At 39.7% G+C, this 24,654-nt stretch overlaps 1 protein-coding gene across 4 annotated transcripts in view; it reads right to left on the bottom strand.

The window, feature by feature from the left end:
- Positions 1–24,654, bottom strand: part of MACROD2 (mono-ADP ribosylhydrolase 2) — a 910,189-nt gene that overhangs the window by 698,024 nt on the left and 187,511 nt on the right. For all 4 annotated transcript variants that reach the window (XM_075035490.1, XM_075035491.1, XM_075035492.1 and 1 more), the window contains exon 4: positions 19,440–19,469. In XM_075035490.1, coding sequence (XP_074891591.1) covers positions 19,440–19,469 — 30 coding nt within the window. The remainder of the gene's footprint in view (positions 1–19,439; positions 19,470–24,654) is intronic.

The following is a 24,654-nucleotide window of genomic DNA, read 5'->3' as shown; positions in this document are numbered from 1 at the left end:
ATCTTACACCAGTATAAATGTGAAACTTTATGTTTCTATACCGAAAATGGTTCAACAGTCAACCATAAAATCATACTTCACAGCCCAACGAAAAGTGATCACACAGGATCCTTAAATGAAAGGTAGCATATTTCAGGTCACTACTACTGACTTGTGGTCCATGGAGGGCTTAAAATTCTACTTTGAAGGAATCCACGAAAGGTAACTAATAGAAGGCGGCATGCTGGCAGCAGGCTTAAACTCACAGTACATACAGACCATACTTCTACTACAAAATGTATAGGCATTCACAAATTAGAAAAGGCTGAAAAATGCTTCTGTAGGCAATTTTCATTCATTAGTAATGGGAATGTTGTATGGGTACCTTATGCTTTAGAACAAACACACATCAATCATTTATTTAATTTTTCTATTGTACTTAATGCCAAATTTATGTAAATATAGATTACTAATGAATGACTAGAAACTAGAAAATACAAGCTTATACTTATTTTTACTTAATAGATTAAAACAATTACCAATCTACAGGTGGAAAATTCTATTGCAATTCCTGTTCACTTTATTCAAAAATTAATATTATAATTTCAAACTCTTTTGAGAGTCACTAGCGGTCTTTGACATTATTTCAAAGCTCAGGTCCTTGAGCTTTAAAAATAATACTTGAGTTTATTATTTCAGGCAAAGAATTCTACTGAAAACTCTCTTTCAATGTTTGAACAGGCATTGATGAAACGGTAGCAAAAAGTTCACAGCTAGGCTGGCAGTCACAGAAGCAGTTTTTACCAGTGCTCCATGAAATTCAGATTCAGACAACAGACCCCTACATAGTTCAGACCTTTTCAAATAGACAGGGGCAGATCTGTCATGGAGTGTGGGAAGTCTGCCAACCCTCAAAATCAGCAGTATAGCTGGTAAAAGGAGTCTGAACTGTTGCAACACCTGAAATGAAAATGTAGAGCTCATAAATAGTTCTAAACACATTTAAATGAAGAGTAATATAAACTTTTAGTCCTCATTAGTATTTCCTATGTGTATCAATCAGAAATGTTAATATAACTCCTTGAAACAACCAAATACTGTATGCATTTTTTTATCTGCAAAATTGAAGATACAGAAAAAAGGTCTTGCATAACACAAAGATAAAAGGCTTCCTTCTGAATTCAGCTACTGTTAACATTTGCACCTGGTGCTTACATAATTAAACACAGAAAACAACAATCGTACCCTAAGAAAAACTTAATTAGATTAGGCATGCAGCAACAAATGCAAAATTACCATCATTAGTATGTCACTGTTCTACAAATGGAAATGTTTAACTGCCAAGCCTACAACTCTCATGTCTGATTTATTCCCACAGATGAGGAGGAGACAGCCATTTGCACCTTTTTGTAATTTCAGGGCAACTGCATCCAGGGGAGATTTACTCACAAACGAGCAGGCAGTAGTACTGCTGTGATCTTGTCTCTCTCCAGAAATTCAGAAGGTGTACTTTCATTTACAGAAATTTTGCGCTACAAAAGCACAACCAGGTTGGGCAGCCCGGAATAAACTAATGAGTCTACAAATCTCTTCTGTGTCCTGATCCTTCATCATTAGGCTTGTGGGCTGCTTCACAGGCACCTGCTCTTCTCACAGATGAGACACTGTGAATGACATGACAGCTCCCCTCCCTGCCGCCCCCCCCAATGCAACAGGAATCCTTTAATTTCAGGCTTAAAGCTGAAACAAAAAAAAAAATTAAGATTCCAGGGAAAAACGTTTCAATGGCGTAATGGTATAGATAGTGATACACTGGAAAAGACCGCCTACAGAAGTTGCAGAGTCACAAGCAAGAACACAAGGAAGAGTTTGACAAGTATCCACCAGGAGTGACCTTAGCAAAAGTGACACTGTCTGATCCACCCTTGCTTTCCCCTGATTATATACAGAATCTTTTAAAATAGTTGGAATACTCTTACCCAGACCTGCTAAAGATCAGCACCTGTGACACCAGTGTGTAGAGCCACATGAAGGAAAGAAATGATCCCCATAATTATAATAAACCAAGAACTTTTCCAGTTGTCTTCTACCATCTTAGTTAGGGGGAACAGTACTCACAAATCTTAAAATCCCACCAACACATGAGATCAGACTCAGTATGACTAAATACAACCATGCACATCAATAGGGTTGTTAACCCAAATATTCTGTTTAACATGAAATGTGCACACTGCTCTAAGGCCCAAACTTACTGCTAGAAGTCTGTAATTCTCTAAATGCCAAGATACTTTGTCAGGAATTAATGTGAGCTTAAAATGGGTATTTAAATGCTTTGTATATTTAATCAACTTTCCTCAACTATTAAACTGTAAATACTCCCTGAGTATTAGGGCATTAATTCACTCTAAGAAGCTCCTAGAGACTACAGCAGCCTTCCTGGATATTTCATGCCTGCGAAGTTATTTAAACATTACCACTGAAACTGTAAAGCTAAACAAGTCTCCCTCACAGTGTCTCCCCTGGCAGGGCAGGTATTTAACTAAAGCTAGCATCTAAAGCTAGATAATATTTAAACTGCTATGTGATAGCAGTTCCAGAAGAGACCTGATACAACTTGTTCACTAAGAAGTATAAGGTTTTAAATAACATAAATGAAAGAAAAACACATAATTAAGAATTCAGGTTGTTTTAAAAAACATACAACTATATGCTTGATGGCAAACCTGTCACACCCACCAGCATGGACTCTCTGCCTTTGTTGTGCTGCAACACTAAAATCCTGTTATCACATTTGGCCTTGCAAAAGGAAAAAAGCTTTCCCTTTATTAAGAAAACTCAGAGAAGCACTAGGCAAAACTGTGATCTGACCTTAAACTTTACCAAGTAAAGAAAGAAAGAATAAGAAGTCTGGTTTATGAATTTTTGAAGCAAAATTCACATTAAGATAGTATGGGGCATAGATATGATTGTTTCTTAAGAAAACTATAGATACATAAAGGTTACCCAGCTGTGCAGCCATGAAACATATTTTTCTTGATTAAATAAGGAACTACGGCAACCAAGGGTACTATGGCCTCACGTATACTCTAATAATGAGACATAATGAAGGGTCTTCTGGGAGCTCTCCCACAACTGTTAAAATTTTATAGCATCAAATCTGGAAATTAATTTTGAAAAAGAGAGAATCCTATTTAATATTTGATGTGCATTGGTACTTTTTTCCTTTATAATGAAACAATTTCCTCTAAACATCCACATATTCTATGTTTAAAAAAATTCAACTGCTCCTGCTGAATCAACTCTCAAGGGAGTTGTTAATAATATCACCTATGAACTTTATAGCATTTGCTTAGTATATCCTATTTGCAGATATCATCTTATTTGAATAATCATATGTTTGCAATTTTCCAGCTCCTGATGAAAAACTGACCTGTCATCAGAGCAAATTTCCTCCAAAACTCACATACAACTGTTATCTGTAGCCAGTGTTATTAAGAAGATTCAGGATTTTGACACACGTTCCACTAGTTATCTACATATAAACTTATACATGTAAGAGGTGTCATCTCAGTCTATGGTGAGGTCAAGCTACTTTTCTTCTCTGTAAAAAGTGACTTGAAATAATTGCCCGATAAATCTGCCAATTCTTTGTCCAGCTGTCATTTCAAGGGAAAAGCTTTCTGCTGAATCTTTTGTTCTCTGGGAAAACAGGCAGTCCTGGCTGAAGTGCTAATTGCTTGTAAATCCAGAGAGGAGACCAAATTCCACCGCAGCTGGGTTATTTCTGGATTGAAGAGAAGCCCCACCCTTGAACAAATAATCCCTGTGGAGAAATTATTGTCCAATCATCAAGGGTGAAGAAATACAAAGAAGGTACTAACACCAGGGGTTTTATCCTTTTACACCGACAATACTTCCTTCATTCCTAAGAGCAGTGGCACAGCAGACGGGGTGACCACTGTGGTTGGGCTAACCATTTTAAATCAAATTTGTGATTAAAAGATAAACAAAGATGACAACTGTAACTGCAGGCTTTCATAAACTTTTTTCTTCACTTACAGAAACTCTGAAATTGGCAGTTCTCTTTCATTTTCCTGAGTAATGAATTCATTTGACTCGACAAATTACTGCCTGTTCAGAACACTTTTACCTTTATCCCAGTACAAACTGGTGAAAGGAAGGAGACAGGGCACTACCTGCATTGAGGGGCAGATGGCATGATTCAAGATAACAGGGACTGGTGACTAAACCTGTGATTAGGATATGGTATAAGAGTGAAGCTAGCAATGAAAGGGCACAGGCACGTGAATTCAAAGACAGAGAATCTGGGAAATTGGCCTGGGACTAAAACTAAATCATTTCCCAATAAAGAAATCAGACAGTGAGCCAGGAGCAGGGAAAAACCATGACTGGCTAGACACAGAGACTAATTTTCAGAAGTGACATTAAGGCAAAAAGTTAGAAAGGGGACACTCACTCCTTGCACCCCAAATGTTTGAGAACAGGGTCTCAGATTACAATCTGCCCAGCAGCAGAGGAAGTTACCACTCATCTCTTCCCCTTTGCGTGTGTTTCCACACCCATCACTCCTCTCTCAATCAGCTCTCTGCTCCTTAATCACATCAAAGCAAACCTTTTTAAGACCACAGTCTGAAACTGAGTAAAAACCCTCCCTAAAACCATTCCCTCTTTAATATGCAAATTTAGGCCAGCAGATTTTTGAATCGATATCTTTAAGGGAGAAGTAAACTGTAAAATGCAGGTAGTGGGACTGGGAACAAGAAGTAGATATGAAGGTGGGAATCCCAGGGTGAATTTCAGTCTGACAACTTACAATACTGCATTACATCTGGAGTTGATATGCAAGTTCCAGTTTGCAGAATCGCTTGGAATTTACCAGATCTACTTTTTGAAATGTAAGGACTTCCATTTCTTTACAGAAATTAGTCCCCTGTTGCATAGCTTAGGCCTTAAAATTAGAATTCTGACCTTAATCTCTTCTTTTTTTTTCTTTTCTTTTGGTGAAGATAACACCATTGTTTTGGGGAAGACAAATAAATTACCTATGAAATATTTAATTTACTTATGAAATCATATACCAAACTGATAGTACCGTAAAAAATACTGGTTTGCAGACCAGAGTTTAAGTACACAAAAAGTAAAACATGGGTTTGCTTTGAACAAAGAGGATGACTGAGATGAGGTTCCAGCTGGAGAAACAGTGCAATTGTACAGTTAGAAGCAATATCATAAGACATACATGCATAGAGACTGTGAGCCTGAAGGTAACTTGAATTTTGGCACTTCCTAACTTTAAGTACTTGGTTTTGCACCTTAATAGCATTCTTTTAACATTGTGTGCATATAATACATTCATAGATCACCCAGCCAAGACATAGTTGATATAATCATCCACATTTGTAAATGATTTGTGAAGCTTACATGAGTTTGCTAAGTTGCAGCCCTCCCCAATAAAAATTAAAACAGATGCCTCTGTGAAGCCCAGAGAAACAAGCTGATAATGTAAAAGGAACAGACTGAACTGTAACAGAAGGGTGACAAAAAATATTTTGTTCTTTGCTACTGTATATGTAGCCAAAACTACAACACTACAGATCTGTCAGTCCAAATGGCAAAAATATGATTTTGAATTTTAAAAAGATAAATTAGCTTTAAAAAAAAAAACCCTTGAATTATAAACCCTACATATTACAAGGCATTTACATAAGAACAAGGAAAAAGATGTAAATAAGGCAACTTTGTAAAGAAAAAAAACCAACTGTTTTACACATATTTATAAGGCAGCATTTTTAATGGGAGTATCATTGAAATTCTTCTGCTGTTGGAAGAGGCTGGATTTGGTCAATAATAAAATTTGATACTTTCTTAATCTAGAAGAATCTCTTTTCATCATCAAAGATTTTAAAATGCTTTGTTATTAGCACCATACAAATACAAATTAAAAGTAAACAGCCCTTCTCTAACTTAATATAGAAAAGTCCCAAATAAGAAGAGTGAATTGTTGTATATTTATAATTATTAATGGTGGTAGCCTCAAATACATCACATTTTTCCTATATTCAAATCTTATCTCCATTAGCGTAAAAATGGTTATCTAGCAGTACCTTATTTCCAGTTGGTGGTCCTTCTGCCATTCATTTAGAGAATCTGCTGTATAACCAATTAAGGTCTAATTGTCAGAAAGTTGCTCTCAGTAGAGTATGTTTTCTCTTTTTCCAAATATCATCCTGTTTCTACCCATGAAACTGGTAGTAAAATTAAAATTCCTCTTCCTTCCAAATAGGAATCAAAATTCCTATTTGCAAAATTGATATAGGCATTATGAAACCCCAGTGAGTTACGCTTTGCCTTCAGAGACCTCTTTTCTATTTGAACCTTTTGCAAAACATACGGTTTCCTTGTCTCATTTTCCCAATTGTAAAATGGAGAAAACATTACTTCTCTGTTTACAGAGCAATTAGGATAAATGCACCAAAGGTCTGTGGAGCATTTAGATTCTGTGATAATAATGCTCATACGGATGAGGTTCATCATGTGTTTTCTTTCATATCAAAGCCTTCTTCAGCAGTTCCTGTCCCTGATTACTTCACACCTCAGTTTACTGTTCCCCCACAACAACTGATTTTAAAAATAAAGTCTAAATTGAATGTACAAAATCATTCAGGCTAAACTTGAAGCCCCAGAGAGGGCAGGGAGCTTTTTTATTTGTTTCTTAAATCATGGGAGCTGTCTACTTTGGAGCTTGCCGTATGACATTAGAATGAAAATCAGCAACTGGAAGCCGCATTACCATCCAATTTTATCAGTTAGAAAAGAGGAGCAACTGCAGAGACAGGCTTATACATGTAGGTTTTCCGCTAATGTCTCTTAAAAATCAGTTCTACCTATGTAAGAGTTTTAATCCTTCATTAGCAATCACCACATTTCTTTTTTTTTTATTATGCCGAAAGTTCATTCCACTTTACACTGTCTGTTTGATAGAGGGTTCTCAAAACTGGAAGGAAGATAGGCACATAGAAAACAAAGGACAGTTCTTTCCAAGACTCAACCATCTTGCCAGCTATTCTGCTGGAGATTTTCTCAGCTTTTGAAAAGCTGCATGCTATAATCTGTAAGCATCTTGCACAGAACAAAGGAACTTTGGAAAAATGTGATCAGCAAAGAGCGACTCATAAATGAGCAGTGAAGCTCTGTGGAAAGAGCAGAAAATTTGATATAGAAGGTGAGAGGTGAATGCAGACCTGATTTCATAATCCTTCATTCTTTGTGGCAAGAAGAGAATTGTAAACTCTTCCTATAATATCATTAATTTCGAAACTTGGTTTTTGCTTGCCTCTATAGTTTAATCCTGAGTTTTATTCAAGATTTTCTTTGAAAATATAGTGACTAAGAAGTAATTGATTTCATTAGAAATAACAAGAAGGAACTATTGTAATTTTTTTCCATTATGGGAGGTGGGGCATTAAGGACAATGACAACCTCCGATCTCTGACCTTTGGGGAATGTGACTTTTCATGCCCCAGCACATCAGGGAGACATAGTTAGGGCTATCTTCTCCCTCCTTCTGGGGAGGTGCTAGTGCTATGCAATGCCCATATTTTCATTTTATTGGACACGTACACATTTTAAAAAGAATAAGCAACAAGGATCAGCAAATAGTTGTTGCCAATTTTCTATGCCATTTTTCCGTGCCTTGCTGCTCACACCTGTATACACACTTGATGTAGAAGGTAATGAGCTTGAGGCTTAAAGATACTTTTAAGGAGCTCTCTACTGATTAAGGTCTTTGTTTTGTATTTAAGTATACCAGCATGAAAACTTCAATACATGGGCTGATATTCGAAAGTGCCTCTATGTCTGTAAGTCAAGTACCTCCATCACTCCTTTATTTCATTTGTTCTATTTCTTTTAATATCAGCTGTAAAAATAAATAAATGTGGTTTTTTTAAATGTTTTAAATTGCATTTTACGTTTTTCTCCTACTGAGTAGTCAGTACTTCTGTTACAGGACCAGGAAAATAGCTGTAGACCTTAAATCTGAAAAACAGATTTAAAAACACCACCACCCCTGCTTGAGTCTAACAAAACAAGTCTTTACTGCAGTGCTCGCTTCATTCTTACCTCAGCAAAAGGAACACTGTCAAGATTGTTAGGTGTGAAACTGAACAACTTTGACAGGTGTCCCAATTTACAGATTTTTTCTTTAAAGAAAATCAATCAAATGCTTAATTTTAAAAACTGTCTTCTATAGACAGGCACATATATAGACTCAAATGTCTGACCTACTGTATTCTCATTGTATCACACAGTCACAACTTGTCGCTTCCTGCACTCCCAGACTCTACTTTCACCCTGGGAGCTGTGCTCTTCACCCTCAACTACAGGGGGAGAGTCTCAACGAAGTATCCTAAGATGCTCGAGCAGCACCTTGGTAAATGAAAAAATAATTGTATTTTCTGCATACAAGACATACATGCGAGACATATATGTATTTGTCTATATGTGGAAAGAGTGTTTAACATATTTTGAGCTTATGTCCAATTCACGTAACAAACATACTGTGAATTGCCTTACACATAATGTGGTATCTGTGGATTAGGGAAGGTTTGTGATCTCTAATCCTCATTTGCAGCTCTGTCCCATAACATGAAACAAAAAAAGAAATACATCCCTTACATAACTGCCTGCCTTTTCGGCTTGGATTTTTATCAAGACCACCTTAAATTTTCAATGACCATGAACCAAAGGTCTGTAGGGTTCGGCGTTCGGAAGATCTCGCGTTGTCACGGAAAGTTAGAGGGTTAGTCGCAGCCTTGTGATGTACCTGTAACCCCACCTCCCCTTGTTAGTATAAAAGGAATTAACTGCGCAATAAAAGGGGGAAGTTGGCGCTCACACTGTGTGTGTTATCTGTCTTTCCCTGGTCCGGGCCGACCAGTGATCTAAGCGTGGCACCTTGATATGTAGCGAACGCTACATAATGGTGACCCCGACGTGATCGGTTGCCTAGGCGACGATGGAACTTGCGCAAGTGATTAAGGTGTTGAAAGAGTTGGCTAATGAGGTGGGTGCCCGCGGAACGATTAGGAGGGGCCCCAGCGGCGAATGCATCCTATGGATGTGGCGCCGGGGAGGGATGAGTTCTCCCACAGAAGTATTAAGTCCCCCAAATTGGGGAGAGATTCGGGAGCTGTTGCTCCAGTCGGCGCTCGCAGGTGAGCGCGGAGTTTCTGAACGATTGCAAAGTTGGGGAAAAGTGTGTGTGAGGGGGGTAGTTCCGGCAGGACGGAAGGCTGGGGAGTGCTGGTCGGCGGCGCGAGCTGCTTTGTTTGCGGATGAAGCGCCGCCTCAGGAACAGCGGGAGGCAGTGCCCCGGGACAGGGAGTCATGCTCAGGCGGGGTGGGCGGCTGTGGAGCGGGGCTCACAGAGCGGGCCGTCTCTGACCGAGAGTGTGGGCACGGAGGGTGCGGCAGAGATGGGGGTTTTTCCGATAGAGACGGTACCAGCGGGGACGGACGAGCCCCCCCCGCAGTGTCCGGGGGGGGGTTGCGGCGGCTGGTTCGGAAGGACTTGGAGGAGTGCCTCCTGGACTGGGTTCCAGGCAGGGATGTTAAGGGAGATTTATACCATCAGGTGAAGGAATGGGAGGAAAGAACACCCTCGGAGGGGGAAATCGGGAAGCTGCGAGGGTTAAAAACTGTGGTAGAGGGGGAACCACCCCCTGGCGAGGGAAATCAGGCACCTTTGCCGGGAGAGCAGGCTGAGTTTTTGCCTGCCGAGCCTGTGCAGGCTGTGCCTTTGCCTGCTGGGCCTTTGCCTGTTGAGCCTGTGGCAGCTGAACCTTTGCCTGTGGCTGCTGAGCCTGTGGTGGCTGAGCCATTGCCTGCGGCGCAATAGCCTCTGCAGACGAGAGGGAGAGGCATTGGAGAGGAGTAAAAAAAAAAAAAAAAAAAAAAAAAGGAGGCGTTTCACTGGAAAGTCCTTGAGAACTTAAAGAATGCTGTGAGTCAGTGCGGAATCCACTTATTGATAAAGCCAGTAAGTGTATGTAGAACTTGCTTTAGGTAAAAAGTGTGTTAAGCATACTTTGATTAAACATAGCATGAGCGAGGGTATGCCTGTGTACAAACACCTGAAGGGCTACTGAAATGGGTTCCTAGTCGTATGATTTGTCCTGCCTTAACCTCGTAGTGTTTGAGTTTTCTTACAGATGGCTGTCATCCTGTCCTGGCTTGTGACACCTTGGGTATCCAGATGACATCCTTCTCAGAGTCCATCAATACATGCCTTTATGGGATCTGACTGTTGGAGCTCGCGGCCAGGAATCTAGGTGCCTCAGACATTATGCCTTAACATCAGCGCACCAACGATAGGCCTTATAGAGTAATAGAAGTAACTCTTTCCAAGTCTTAACTTTCAATCTACCTCTTGTGTGAATTTCTATAAAGGACCTCTTTGCTCTGCAGGGTAAATGGGACATTTACGGGTGTTTAAGATAGAGTGTTTTAAAGTAGTTGTAGAGATATGTTTCTACTCATGGCATTTTATATAGTTATTTCTTTGTGTGAAATTGTTCATAACAATAGAAGCCAACTCATCATGGGGAGGGGAGAGATGTAGGGTTCGGAGTTCGGAAGATCTTGCGATGTCACGGAAAGTTAGAGGGTTAGTCGCAGCCTTGTGATGTACCTGTAACCCCACCTCCCCTTGTTAGTATAAAAGGAATTAACTGCGCAATAAAAGGGGGAAGTTGGCGCTCACACTGTGTGTGTTATCTGTCTCTTTCCCTGGTCCGGGCTGACCAGTGATCTAAGCATGGCACCTTGATATGTAGCGAACGCTACAAGGTCTTTCCCAGTCTAACAAAACTAATGCCATATTTTTATTTATACACATGCGCATGTGTGCGCACACACACACACGCACGCTAAGTCTGACTTTCTGACACGACTGCAAGATTCAGTCACAAATACATAGTGACATGCATATATGTAAGTATATATATATGAAAGCCATATATATATGGCAGAAACTGTGTATGTTCATTTTTTAGTTGTGGGTATATAACACTGTAATTACCTCATAACGAAATTAAACAAAATGAGGAGAGTCAGTGTGACAGTCTGAGTAAGAAAAAGGCCTCACAAGGGAGCTCAGAGTGTTGTGGACTCAGCACTCACTAACTGATGACTGAAAAATAAAACATCACCTTTTAATGACTAATTAAGTCAACACAGCAGCAACATTAAATGGCTGAGGACAGCAGTGAGTAAGTATGCCTGGACACACTAGATTTTAGGTCATTTTCACAACCGAAACATACAGTCATGTTCCTATACCACTGGCTGGAATAGGAGCACCACTTTAAAGAATCAAAGGCTGACCATGTATTTTTAAAAAGTCATTGTTACAGAAAGTCATTTATGAGCATCAACAACTATACACACACATTTAAAACTTAACACCTGATCACATACCTGTATCAGTTCCTGTAAATAGCAAACCATAATTTTTTCCTTTTTTAAGTAACTGCTGGGAAAGTATAATTAACAGGATACAATTAAGCAACAACTAAGAAATACTTAAAATCAATCCAGAGACTTCCTGTTTATAATTATTACCCATAACTATAAGAATGTATAAAATGACTGGAGAAATGAAGCTAGCACCCTATATACCCAAAGAGCAAAATACATATCATATTTAAACAAAAACAACACCACCAAAAAAAGAAACTAGACTAGAGCACACATTTTAAATACAGTCATGGCAGTATGGGTTAAGGGTCCTTTGAAATAAACTATGCTTATTTATTTATAGAGCTATCATCATTATATCTCTAGATGCACTACAAAATGAGAAAACCCACTAATTTTAATTAAAGCTGAACTAAAACATGGAAATATCCATTGCAATAACAGAAGGCAGAAAGTAAACATACATACACAGATTGAAGAAAGAAAGAAAAAACATTTCAAGAATAACTGACCTGTAAAGAAATATTTTGCTTACATAGGAAGTTTGAATAAATTCTACAAAAGCGGTTAATTACAGTGAAATCTATTTCCTTTGATCTGATCCACCAAAAAGCTCATAAATAATAACAAGACTTTGGGCTGAACCAAACACCTTGAAAGGGTTACAGTCTACCCTGAGCTACTGGGCTACCAATGGAACTAGTATTACAGCTGTACAGAAAGAAATACATAAATGCATAAATATTAAAATTTTAATTGGCTGATGTACTGTCACAGTGGGGGAACTGGTGGATACAGCCCTCTCAAACCCACTCTATTTACAGAGAAGAAAAAGAATAGCATGCAAACAGTAAAAAGAGATAAAACACTTTAACAACCCTACAGAATTGCAGCAGCAATCTTCTAGCAGAAAGGGATTAATTAACAACAAAGGCTAACGGCCATTTGCTTTAAATTATCAGTTCGTCTACATGATCATTATTCGCTAGGAAAATCTTTGTACCTTCATAGCTATTATCTAAATACCTAAGATATGATGACTCAGTGTACAAAGCAACTGAAAGCTTTTGAAGCTAGCTGAAATCCCAGATGAAGCACATTTGTTCCATGAAGCCATTTGTTGCAAGCACACCCCAATCTAACAGACGTATCTGACATGATACAAGAAAATGCCAACAGACCGACATAAAAAAATACAAAATAATAATGCTTATTTTCTCGATGAAAGAATCCTGTCAGTGCTCCGTTCCCAAACTCTTTCTTCTCTCAAGGGATGCATTCATCTTATGCACACGTCGTGCACAAATTTGAACTTTGGATTTAAACCCTTGCTTCACTTGCATTTAAATTATGTAAATATTAAGCCCAAGCCCTGTGAAATCCAAAACAGAGAGCATCTCATCCTGGTTCAGGATAAAACAGGCTTGTCTTCTTCCTGTTACACATTTTGAATGGGCTAGCATAGGGCCAGTCTAATATTTATTCTCCTTTTACACTGCTATGGGGTGCTCTACAAGTTGTCTCATACTTGTCTCCAATTTTCTCTTGTACAACTTTCACTTCTCAGTGTCATGAATATTCATTTGCCATGTAAGTTGATGTCAAGTTACTATTCAGACAGTGAAAAACCTCCTTTTTTTTGGTAGAGATTTAACTATCAGAAGATGGCTGGAAATGGTTAGTAGTGTAACTAAGTCACAGCTGTGAGAATAAAAACTTTATCCCTGGCCAAGGGGAGGGATGTCAAGAAAAGATATTTGTGTCAGCCATTCCTTTCTGCCACTACTGACTAGATAATTACTGGCTTTTTGAACTCATTAGCCTGCAATTATGTGACAAACAGACAGGGTGGCTGGCAAACGCCAGTGACTTTGCAGCAGCACTCTACCAGCAGTTATAGTCTATTTCTATAGCATTAGCAGCAGTCATGATGATTGTGCTACAGACCTGCTATACCCATGTTTGAAGACAAACTCCACCATTGTTTTGGACCCAAGTGGTAACACCCAGATGCTGGAACACTGGTACCTGCTGGTACTTCAGCTGCCCCAGACAAAGTGACATTCAACCCCACCCAACCCTGGGTCCTATCTGCCAGATCCATGTCTCTATCTCAGAAAGCCTATTGGGCTGACATGGCACTAGATGCTTGCACATAGACTAGCATAAGCTGCTCGCATTTTGAAGTGGCATACTGACCCCTGCACAAAGTCCATCTCCTGCACCATGTGATTTTGTGCTTAGGCTCAGCAAAAGACTCCAGTCATTGAATAGCTCATTTCCCTCCTGATAAACCTGTTTTCCAGGATAGAAGTCAGCCTGTGGTAATTTCTTTGTAGCAGGAGAAAACACTTTTTTTTGCCACTATTATAATCTAACACAGATATAAAGGCGAACAAAGAAGGCAAGCAAATCCCACTTTCAAAATGGAGTCTACCCGATAATGTACAGAGAAACCGAGTTCCCTGCTGTGATCATGAACACAATACAAGCTTCCCATGCTGTAACAGTTGCTTAAAATGACATGCTTACAAACCGTATTTTGGCAGACTGAAGAGGTAGGTCTGGTCTACATTTAAGATATGCTAACATACTTATGGCTATATAGGAATTAATTTTTTCCATGCCAGCAAAAGCCCTAGAAAAGACATAGTTACAGTGGCCAAAAAAGAGGGACATGGAGAGAAACAGAAAAGCAAACAGATCTTTTGGGGCAACCAACTTAAACTGGGTCCAAACAATGCTTCCAAAAGACTGCGAATATAACCTGTCTCCTCTCAGAGTTTTTAAAGACAAAATTACAGTTTTCAAATACACAGCTGACAAAAATTATGTTCATAACAGTACACACTAAATGATGATGTCTCCTTCCTCAACTCTAGCATAGGCAACAAAATCTTATGAGGAAAAAAAAAAAAATCCCTAGTTTGCTATTTTAAATACACCCTCAATTTAAGGTTAAAGAAAGCAAGCCAAGCCAGAAATCAGCATGCAACAGGAACTTGATTGCAGTCAGCAAATGAAGTAAAGGAAAAATGAACCCCAAGGAAAATAACTGAAAACTAAGTGGGGACAGTGGGGCACAAAACCCTAAAAAACCCTACAGACTATCCAAAACCCTAAGGGGGAGCAGAAGTCTCAGCTCTTACTCACTTTGCTTTAACAAAGTGCATGAAACCACAAACTTTCATTCCTTTACACAGCTGTTAAAGAATGTAAAGAAAAACATTGCCAAGAAAAAGAGGGCATTTCCATTTCTCAACAGCCAAAACTTCATGATACATTTTTAAAAGGGGTCACTTTTTCTCAAAATATCAAATGTTTTTTCCTCACTCCCTCCAAATGCAGGTAATTTTCTTAATAATTTTCACCTTTGCACTGTTGAACATAATGGGACAAATAATACACGATGCACAAATAAGTCATAATGCTCTATGCAAGTTAATAGCAGCAGTGAGATGCTGAATGTGTGATAAATCTAGACCTGAAAGTGAAATATGCCTCCTAATTAAAAATCAATTATTAAAACCAGTATCGAATGAAAAAGAAAAAAGGCTCACCCACCAAACTCATAACAAAATCCTGGAAACTTCAGAGTTATGTGAAAAACAGAAAGAAACCTTCAACATCTATATTTAACTAAAGATTCTTCTAAGACCCTATTATGGGTTTCTCGATTTTATGATTAAACAGTTCTGTGAATAATTGTTTCTGGTATCTTTTGTGCTTTTATCTCTTCATTCTAAATGGTCATGAAAATGAATAGACAGCATTTAAATGGGGAATGCAAGAACAAATCATTACTCTAGCTCTGGGAAATCAAAGTACACAGATGCACTGATGTGGTTCTGAGGTGACGCAGGGATGATAAACAGCCACCCAAAACCACCAGCACCTAAATTTAAAACCAAGGGCACTATGTATACCGACAACGTTGCCCATTGGGATTCCTCAACAGTTCTCCTCCAGCAGCTGGTTCTAACATACATATTGAGTAATTTGCAAATGTTAGATCAGGGTGTTCAAATAACTATTTCCAACTAATTTGTGTTCAATTCTTGAAAGATTTCAAACGGAGAACAATTGAAAAGCAGCTCAAAATCACAAAACCTGTTGCACAAGCTTGGACAAGCAGAAATTTCTAGGTTTCATTTTCTGTAAAACTAAGATACGTATTCATAACCCCAGCAGTGACAGAGAGATTAAATTAACAAGCGCTACTGAAGAGATCCGAATCCCATTATTGGAGAAACTACACTGGTATTATGCATTATCATAAATATTCAGCATCTGCAATCAAAAGAAGGCTTTGGTGTTTATGTATATAATAAAGTTTTAATAATTCACTAGCAATATTTCACACAGACCACTGCCACCACTTCCTTCTTCAAAAAGGAAAAATATATCCAGAATTTAAAATCCAAACCCATTCAACTGGAAACAAAACTATCCCTTCTACAAAGAAATGCATGTTGCCAGTAGCAAGCAATTTTCCAAGAGGTAGGGGCTCCGGGCTTCATCTGCCTGCGGCAGGCAGGTGGGCCAGCCAGGGGTGCTGCCATCTTGTGCTCCCCTGAGCAAGCTCCAGCCTGCAGACCCTGGGCACCCTTCGCTTCTCCAAGAGGGCACAGCCAACTCATGCACCCAAGGACGGAGCCACAGGCACCCCATGGCAGCCGCCCAAACTCGTAGAGTACTTTGGCAGTGAAATTCTCAGGATTTTTCCTCAAAAGGCTCAGAAAACCTAAGCGACTGCACTCTGAGGACACGTCAGCCACCCTACCCAAAGGCAGCTCGTGGCACCTCCAGAGCACAAACGCAGCCCCTCAACCATCAGCAGTCAAACTCTAAGCCATAAAATAATGGTCAAATTTGGTCTTTTACCTGCATCGCAAGCATGGGGTACGTTATTATCCGTCTACTGGAGATTAAAGGATCTGGGATTGTGTTTCACAGGGTTTTGGCCATGGGGGGGCTGCATGGAGACCTCCTCTGTGGGAGGGCGTGTGATGGGTTGACTCTGGCTGGACGCCAGGTGCCCACCAAAGCCGTTCTATCACTCCCCCATCCTCAGCTGGACAGGGGAGAGAAAAATATAACAAAAAGCTTGCGGGTAGAGATAAGGACAGGAGAGATCATTCACTAATTACCGTCACGGGCAAAACAGACTCAGCTTAGGGAAAATTAGCTCAATTTATTACAAATCAGCCAGAGTAAGGTAATGAGAAAATAAAACAAAATCTCAGAACACCTTCCCACCACCCCTCCCTTCTTCCCGGGCACAACTTCACTCCCGGATTTCTCCACCAAGCCCCCCCAGCGGCACAAGGGGGACAGGGATGGGGTTTACGGTCATCACACATTATTTTCTGCCGCTTCACCTCCTCAGGGTGAGGGCTGATCACGCTCTTCCCCCGCTCCAGCGTGGGGTCCCACCCACGGGGTCAGTCCTCCACGAACTTCTCCAACGTGGGCCATTCCCACGGGCTGCAGCTCTTCACGAACTGCTCCAGCATGGGTCCTTTCCACGGTGTGCAGTCCTTCAGGAGCACACTGCTCCAGCGCGGGTCCCCCACGGGGTCACAAGTCCTGCCAGAAAACCTGCTCCACGGGCTCCTCTCTCCACAGATCCGCAGGTCCTGCCAGGAACCTGCTCCAGTGCGGGGTTCCCACGGGGTCACAGCCTCCTTCAGGAACCCACCTGCTCCGGCGTGGGGTCCTCCACAGGCTGCAGGTGGAGATCTGCTCCACCGTGGACCTCCCTGGACTGCAGGGGGACAGCCTGCCTCACCAGGGTCTTCACCACGGGCTGCAGGGGAATCTTCGCTCCGGCGCCTGGAGCATCTCCTCCCCCTCCTTCTTCACTGACCTTGGTGTCCGCAGGGTTGTTTCTCTTACATGTTCTCACTCCTCTCTCCGGCCGCTGTTTCTCACTCTCCCAACTTTTTTTCCTTCTTAAAAATGTTATCACAGAGGCGTTACCACTATCACTGATTGGCTCGGCCTTGGCCGGCGGCGGGTCCGTCTCAGAGCCGACTGGTATGGGCTCGCTCTCTCTCGAACACAGGGGAAGCTTCCAGCAGCTTCTTACAGAAGCCACCCCTGTAACCCCCCCCACTACCAAAACCTTGCCACATAAAACCAATACAGGGCGTCAGGACTGCCCTGTGCTGCCCACAGCCAGTTGCAGCTGGTTCCCTACGGGACCCACTGTGCGCCAAAACTCAACCTGCCACAGCAGCTTCCCAACGCTGCTGAGGAAAGTTATTGAAGAAATGGTGGTAAAAGCCCACAAAGACGCCAAGGCAGGAGGAGAAAGGGGAGATGCAGAAGAGAAGGTGCCCCAGTCTCTGTGCTGCCATTACCTTCGCCTGCCCTGAGGGGGGGCAGGAGAACAGGAAGCGGGGGGAGGGGGGGGGGCAAGATGTTTTTAATTGCCAATAAATTAACTCAATTGAAACTCCCCCAGTTTTAACACATAAAATATAGGAAAAATCCCGACTTGACCTGTGGTGTGGGCTCATCCCATCTGCCACACTTTATCTAGTGCCACACGGAATGGACATCAACTTTTGAAGTACAGTCCAGCTGAATAAATACCACAGAAAGTCAATAGCCAAATCCTTTCAGCAGTAGCAGTGCTGTGGGAACCTGATTGGAATTTGAACATTTGCATCGATTTTTTTTTTTTTTTTTTTGACGTTACCAGCTGGGAGCAAGCACTGGAGAGGAGGTAAGCGGACGGCTCCACAGGAACATGAACGGCTAGCAAAGGATTACCTTTTAAAGGATTATCTTTTAAACAAAGAAAAATTTGGGATACTGCAAACAACTAACTCGAATCAGAAGAAACAGATTAATCCAACAGGATTACCAGGTAAGGCTTCCCTGTACTTCAGTGTCCAGACACACAGCTGAGAAACATGAACAGTTTTATTTAGACACCCGGGTGCAGTTGTCAAGCACCTTTTCATGGAGCACAAATAAGGGAGGCCTGTTCAGTTAAGGCTGTTAAAACAAAAGCTTTGACGACTTATCCTCAAGTCTCACAAGCAACAGCAATCTTCTGTCTTTTCACAGAGCCCTTTCCTTTACTCTTGCATATGTAAGCTCTGATCATCAAGTCCTTTTAACTCCAGCCAGGAAGGAAGATTAGTTGCTGCCTGTACTGCTCCTGCACTGTGAAATTTCCAGAACTGAGCTCTTTTACTTCCCTCTGGGAGGCAGGGGAAGTCACAGAAAACTGAGATCAAGCTCTTCATGGTTTTTTTTTCCTGAATTGTTAACACTCCTGTAAGCTTTTATGGCCACAGTACTACAGTATTACAAAAAGCAAAATAGCATCGATCTACTAAAATAAAACAGCATCCATATATTTGGAAACAATACACACTATATGCACTTGAGTATCTCTGTCTTACTAGCAGACTTGTTAGTAGCTTATCTTACATGCACCAAAGATTTGTATGTAAATCTGCTTGAGTATTCTGGCAAACAGAATGGGGTAAGCAACTGAGTTTTTTAAAAAAAAAAAAAAAAAAAAAAAAGGTGCAAAGATAAAGCCTCATTAATTTACTAAAATGACTTTTTAATTTTTTAATATTTCTTTTAAAACTGTTTATTTAACATCCATTCAAGGTTCCCTTGAAGTAAATTAAAAATCCTAAATACTTAAACACAACATAACATAAGGCAGTTCAGCTCCTTTATATTTCAGTCAGCCTCATATACAGTTCAACTCTAGTCTAATACAGAAGGGAAACCGGATTGAGCAGCCATCACAAACCCTGCCTCATGGTGATATGAAACATCGACTCTGGTGAGTTTGCCCATCTAATAATTTTACATTTCCATCTTTTGAACTTATCACATACTGTTTTATAACCAACTAAACACTACATTTGTTCAGCATATATTTCACACTTATTTAAGAATAAATAGAGCATTAAGGCAAGACTCACCTCCTCCACCTCCAAGAAGGCTGGAATTAGCTGCAAGAAGAACAAAAGGAGAATCATTAGCACTGAGCTTCCTAAATATAGATGGAACCAAAACAGAAGATGTTTGACAAGAGATTTTCCATTGTTTCAGTAACTTTGCTACTCTTCGCTTATCCAAAAATATTCATTGCAAAAACAAGCATTTATGTAAAATGCAATTGCAGTCTTTACCTTTGCACTATTTTGAACATATAAACTAATAAATAAAACAGTAATACAATTATTAAACATAATGTGTTGAATAGCTTATGAAATTATAATCTTGAATTTATAACTCTATAAACCACATTCCTTTGTGATTACCAAATGAAGTAAAAGTCTTTCATTTTAGAGAAACTTAAATAGACTTTGATGCCACTTTGGGTTAGCTCTCCTTGTTTTCTGTGACATGGGACCTTTGAGGATGGCAATGAGAAACTTTGGCCCCATTGATATCAAAGGGTGTTTTACCATTGTATGCAATTAAGTTGGGATTTCACTCAATATGCTTAATTGCCTCTGTACTGCAACCATCCGGCCACCCATGCCAGAAATGGATAAATGGAAAGCAATTTTCAGAGCATGGTGATACAAGATGGTCCTTCAAATTAAGCTAGCACAATTGGAGCCATGCCAAACATTTTCCTTTCACAGCCTAGGCAAAAACAGAAGGAAAGCCTAGGTTTCTAAGCCTGCCTTCAGTAAAGTATTCACCCTTTAGATGTGTGGGAAACAAATCCCTGTCATATCATAACATAGATAAAACGCAGTATAAAAGCAAGAGTATAAGGGATGGACGCAGGTATTTCTTATTGTTTCCTGATGAGTAAAGGAGAAGCAAGACATCAAAACATTTCCTGCTCCAGGACAAGGGTAGATGACAAGATACACAGAATAAATTAGGTATTTTCCAGTATCCAAACTTTTTACTGTTACACGTTATTGTTTCTGTGATTTCCCTCTGCTTCCTAAATAGAAGACTGTGAACGGCAAATTCCCTGCTGTTGTTTTATTTCATCACTTTCTTGAGACTTCTACAAAAAATCGAGTTACCTTTGTCTTCCTCATTTTTTCTGATATTCTACAAACATCTTTGAGTTAACATTCACTTTCAGCTCAACCATTTGCAACCAGCTTTCCCTGACACTGCAGTGAAACTGTCTTCATCAAAAAGCTAGATTTTCCATCAAAATAGCATATCCAAGATCTCTAATTTTGAAAGCAACATATACCATTAATGCTATTATCTTACAGTGACTCAGGAAGTAGCTCTAGATTATTCAAAATACAATGCTCTTTAAAGAGATAAATACGCAGGTGTATAACCAGCATAACTGACAAAAATCAAAATAAACTGCAAACTACAGGGACTGTTATCTATCCTAGGACTAGTTGCTCCTACACTCACCGAGTGAGTGAATTGTTGAGACCAAGACCTAGAGGGTTGTTCTCGTGCATCTTCCTGATCCAAGTCTGGTTCTAATACTCTGCAAGATTAGATGGAGGAAAATGGGGCAAATAATCTTTGTTTCTAAAACAAAGCTATTTGTAGCCATTTTCAAAGAAGTGCCTGACTTCCTTTTTGCTGTCTGGATTTCTCTTTCAGATGCAACTCAGTAAACCAGCTGAAAATTATCCACTACTTCTTTTGCTTCAGATTTCTGACACACCACTGAGTTGAACTGGCTCATGGAGAGATACACAAGTGGCAGAACAGTGTGGCTAGGAAAGAGAAGATGGGGCAACACAGTTTGGAGAAGACAGTGCAAATCCTCTTTTTTGGCTGTCACATACTGTTATATTAGCTCAAGATCCTTAACTTTCATGTATCTATATCCCATGAATCAACTGCGTTGCTAGGACATCACTGTCACAGTTACTTTGCTTTTACATAGCATAACAAGACTGCTTTAGACTCTGCTTTATACTCTTGGCTATCCTCTATAAAGTGCTAGCAGGGAACAAATATTGCCATATATAAATTACCTTTGAAAAAGACATAATGATAGTAATAATAAATGTGTGCAGACATATTGCAAAGAGTGCCACTGAACTCCAATCTTTCTGTGTTTACCTGCTCTTCCCCTCACTGAAATTCACTATTAAAGATAGACACAAATTAAACATAGCCCCACATATTTTTACAGCAGCTTCCAAAGGCCTCTTGCAACAGGTAACATCACCTTCCCTGCAGTAAAATGAGTTTATCTGAGATGAAAACAAGCATACTTCATATCAGAAGAAAATAAAAGTAATGAAGTGTCATCTACTGCCATAAGTCTGCTGTTCAAGCTTATTCTTTCTGGCACCATAGAATATACCTACGATTACCATTCTAGTTCTTGAATGAGTCAAATTCTAGGATTTCAGTTATTATGTTTGAGAGACATGAGAGACACAGCTAAGACCTGTTATACCTCACTGCAACCAAAGTTTCCACTGCTAAAAAAGTTTCTTCTGATACCAAGCCAACATCCCCATTGCAAACTTTCATTTGATGGCTTCTCAGAGAATTACGTTTCTCTCATTAAGTTTTCATGACAATGTTCATCTTTCCAATACTTTCTAAAACTTGTTAATAACATATACTATAAGTCAGCACCACACACTTCTCTACAGAAAGAGCAAAAACAGTTCAAATAGATTTTTGGCTGCAATGCATCTGCTACAGCTATTGAAATTGCAGTAGTAATTCATAGGCACTTTTTTAAAAAAGAATTATGCTTGCATACTAGAAGGAAAATCAAACAATTTTCCTACAATGCCAGGAAAGAACATGACTGAATTATATTCACAGTATCCTTTCCAGAAAGATAATGTGTTACTCAAAAAGCAAGAACTTTTATTTTCAGATTTTTCAGACTGTACCTGAAAGGTTCAATAAAATATACTTCTCTTTCCATCTTTGGAAAAGCCTTACCATTAAAGAAGTAACTTGTCACTTAGCACCTAATAAATACTTTTCCCCAGCCAGAGCTCGGGATTTTCACCTGGATTCAGAGAGGAGGTCAGCACAGCTCCATGGCTGTAATCGCATCATATTGTGTTGGAGGAAGCATGGCCTCTCTTCTCAGTCCCTCAGTGTTAATTTACAGCTGCATTTTGTCCATCGGTGCTCCCAAATGATCAAGTCTCACAAAACACTTTGAAAGGGCCTCCTGCTATAGAGGTTCAACTATGGGAAGGTATGAGCATCCAGCAGCGGGACCCTGAGAGCTTTCAACCTCCAAACTCGATGCAGTCCAAATTACCCCCCAGGTTGCACCACTACACTGTGCGCATGTACAACTCCCCCACCTAACTCAGGGCATGCCCAGCCTTAGGTAGCACACCTTACAACATTTGTAGACAACTAGTAAATCTATCTTGACTAACCTCTTCTCCTTATTTCTCTATTCCAGAGCTGCACAAGATTTTCAAGCCATAGGAGACTTGGGGTGGGAGGAAAGAGGAAGACTGAATTGCTGCCAAGTTACCAAGGCAAAGAACAGTAAAAGAAAACAAACAAGCATAAAAGGGGCTCCAAAGAAATGTGAGGTAAAGACTTCTTGCACCTCATTTCATTCCTCACATCACCCTTTCAAGTCGACCCGCCCAACCTTTCTAAAATTGCCTCCTTCCAAACTACAGTTTACAATAGATTCCTGGGCATTAATTCTGAAAATCCATTTACTATACAAACCTTGAAATATTATTTTAATATGTACTCATTTATACTAAAAGGAGTGATTACACAGAGTGGTCAGGCAGCCAGCAGACTACATACTTCCTTGTCAGACTGAAATATAACACACACTGATAAAACCTCATCCAAAACATCTCACTTGGTGATGGCCCACAAGAGGCAGCAGAGGTGAGAGCTCATCTAATTTTAGATATTTTTGCCTGCACCAGTAACATAGGCTTCAATATTGATGATGATAATAATTTTTATTTAAAAAAAAAAAAACAACCAGCTGTATTTGGGGACCTGTGGTTCCTGTGCTGTATTTTAAATAGCAGCTTCAGGATGAGACAAATCACAGCACAGGAGGTGCTGTGCATCGCCACTGCTTTAAAAGCAGTCTTGAACTCTGCATTTTGAGAGACAGATCTCACCTTCACAGTCTGCCTCAGTACAGCGAACTGAAATACTTCTAGAAGTAGTCATATGGCTTTCAGCCCTTTAGTTCTAGATTTCTTTTTATTAGATACATTAGAAGCATTAGCAGTAAAAAGTGTTCCTCAAAGTTCAGCCTCATATCTAAGAAAAAAATCCACTCTAAAAAAAATCCACTTAAGAGAAAAAACAGTCTCTAATCACTGAGTATAACAATTTAGCCCTTAATGAGATGTTTATGACCCCAGATTCAACCAGAAATTCAGTATTTCAAATGACTGGGTACCTCCATGGACTAGACTTTTATGCTTTTAAACATAGTGTAGCAGCACCAGGACAGCACTACTAAGCAAACTTCATGAACACTGGTCTGGTCTACCCAGAAAACTCCATTCTCGCTCTAAGAAACAAAATTCCTTCCAAAACACTTCTTGTGGGGAGAAAGGAAAATAGGAAAAGAAAAGAAAAATAGAACACCTGGAAGGAAAGAATTTAAAGTAAGCTTAGTTTCTCATTATGGAATACGCACAATGAAATCTGAGGTTACCAAAATGTACAAATTCAAATAATGAATATACCAGCATATTTGACAAATAAAAACTGGACATGAATGTTTTAAATCTCAGCCTTCTTAATGAGTTAAGTCATATAGCTTTCAAATACTTTTTTGACTGAATGAGCAGACCAGAAACTCTGGCACAGGTCTTAACATTTTCCTCAATGTTCTCTTTACAACAGCATCCTTGCCAAGAAGTAGGATTATTTTAAATTTTGTGGAAATCAAATGAATGCTGAAGAAGTTCACCTCAAATGAAACTGCGAATCTTTCTGTGCAGTAAGCCAAAAAGTATAAAAAGTGAAAAAGGATACATGTATGGGTTGCTTAAACAGACATTTGCAGACACAGAATTATTTTTTCTTCTGTCACTTCTGTGGAATTTAGAGAATAGAAAAGATGTGAATATGAATTTTTGTTATGTCTCTGGAGATAACATGCTTTTAGCTTTGTTAACAACATAGCTGAATAACTCTGGTTACTTTTTGTTGGCACATACTCATCTGACAACATTTTAAAAACATAAATTCTTCTGGGAGCAT

This window comes from Buteo buteo, chromosome 9, assembly GCF_964188355.1.
Source record: "Buteo buteo chromosome 9, bButBut1.hap1.1, whole genome shotgun sequence".
Classification (NCBI taxonomy): domain Eukaryota; kingdom Metazoa; phylum Chordata; class Aves; order Accipitriformes; family Accipitridae; genus Buteo; species Buteo buteo.
This window is presented reverse-complemented; position numbering and strand designations above follow the sequence as displayed.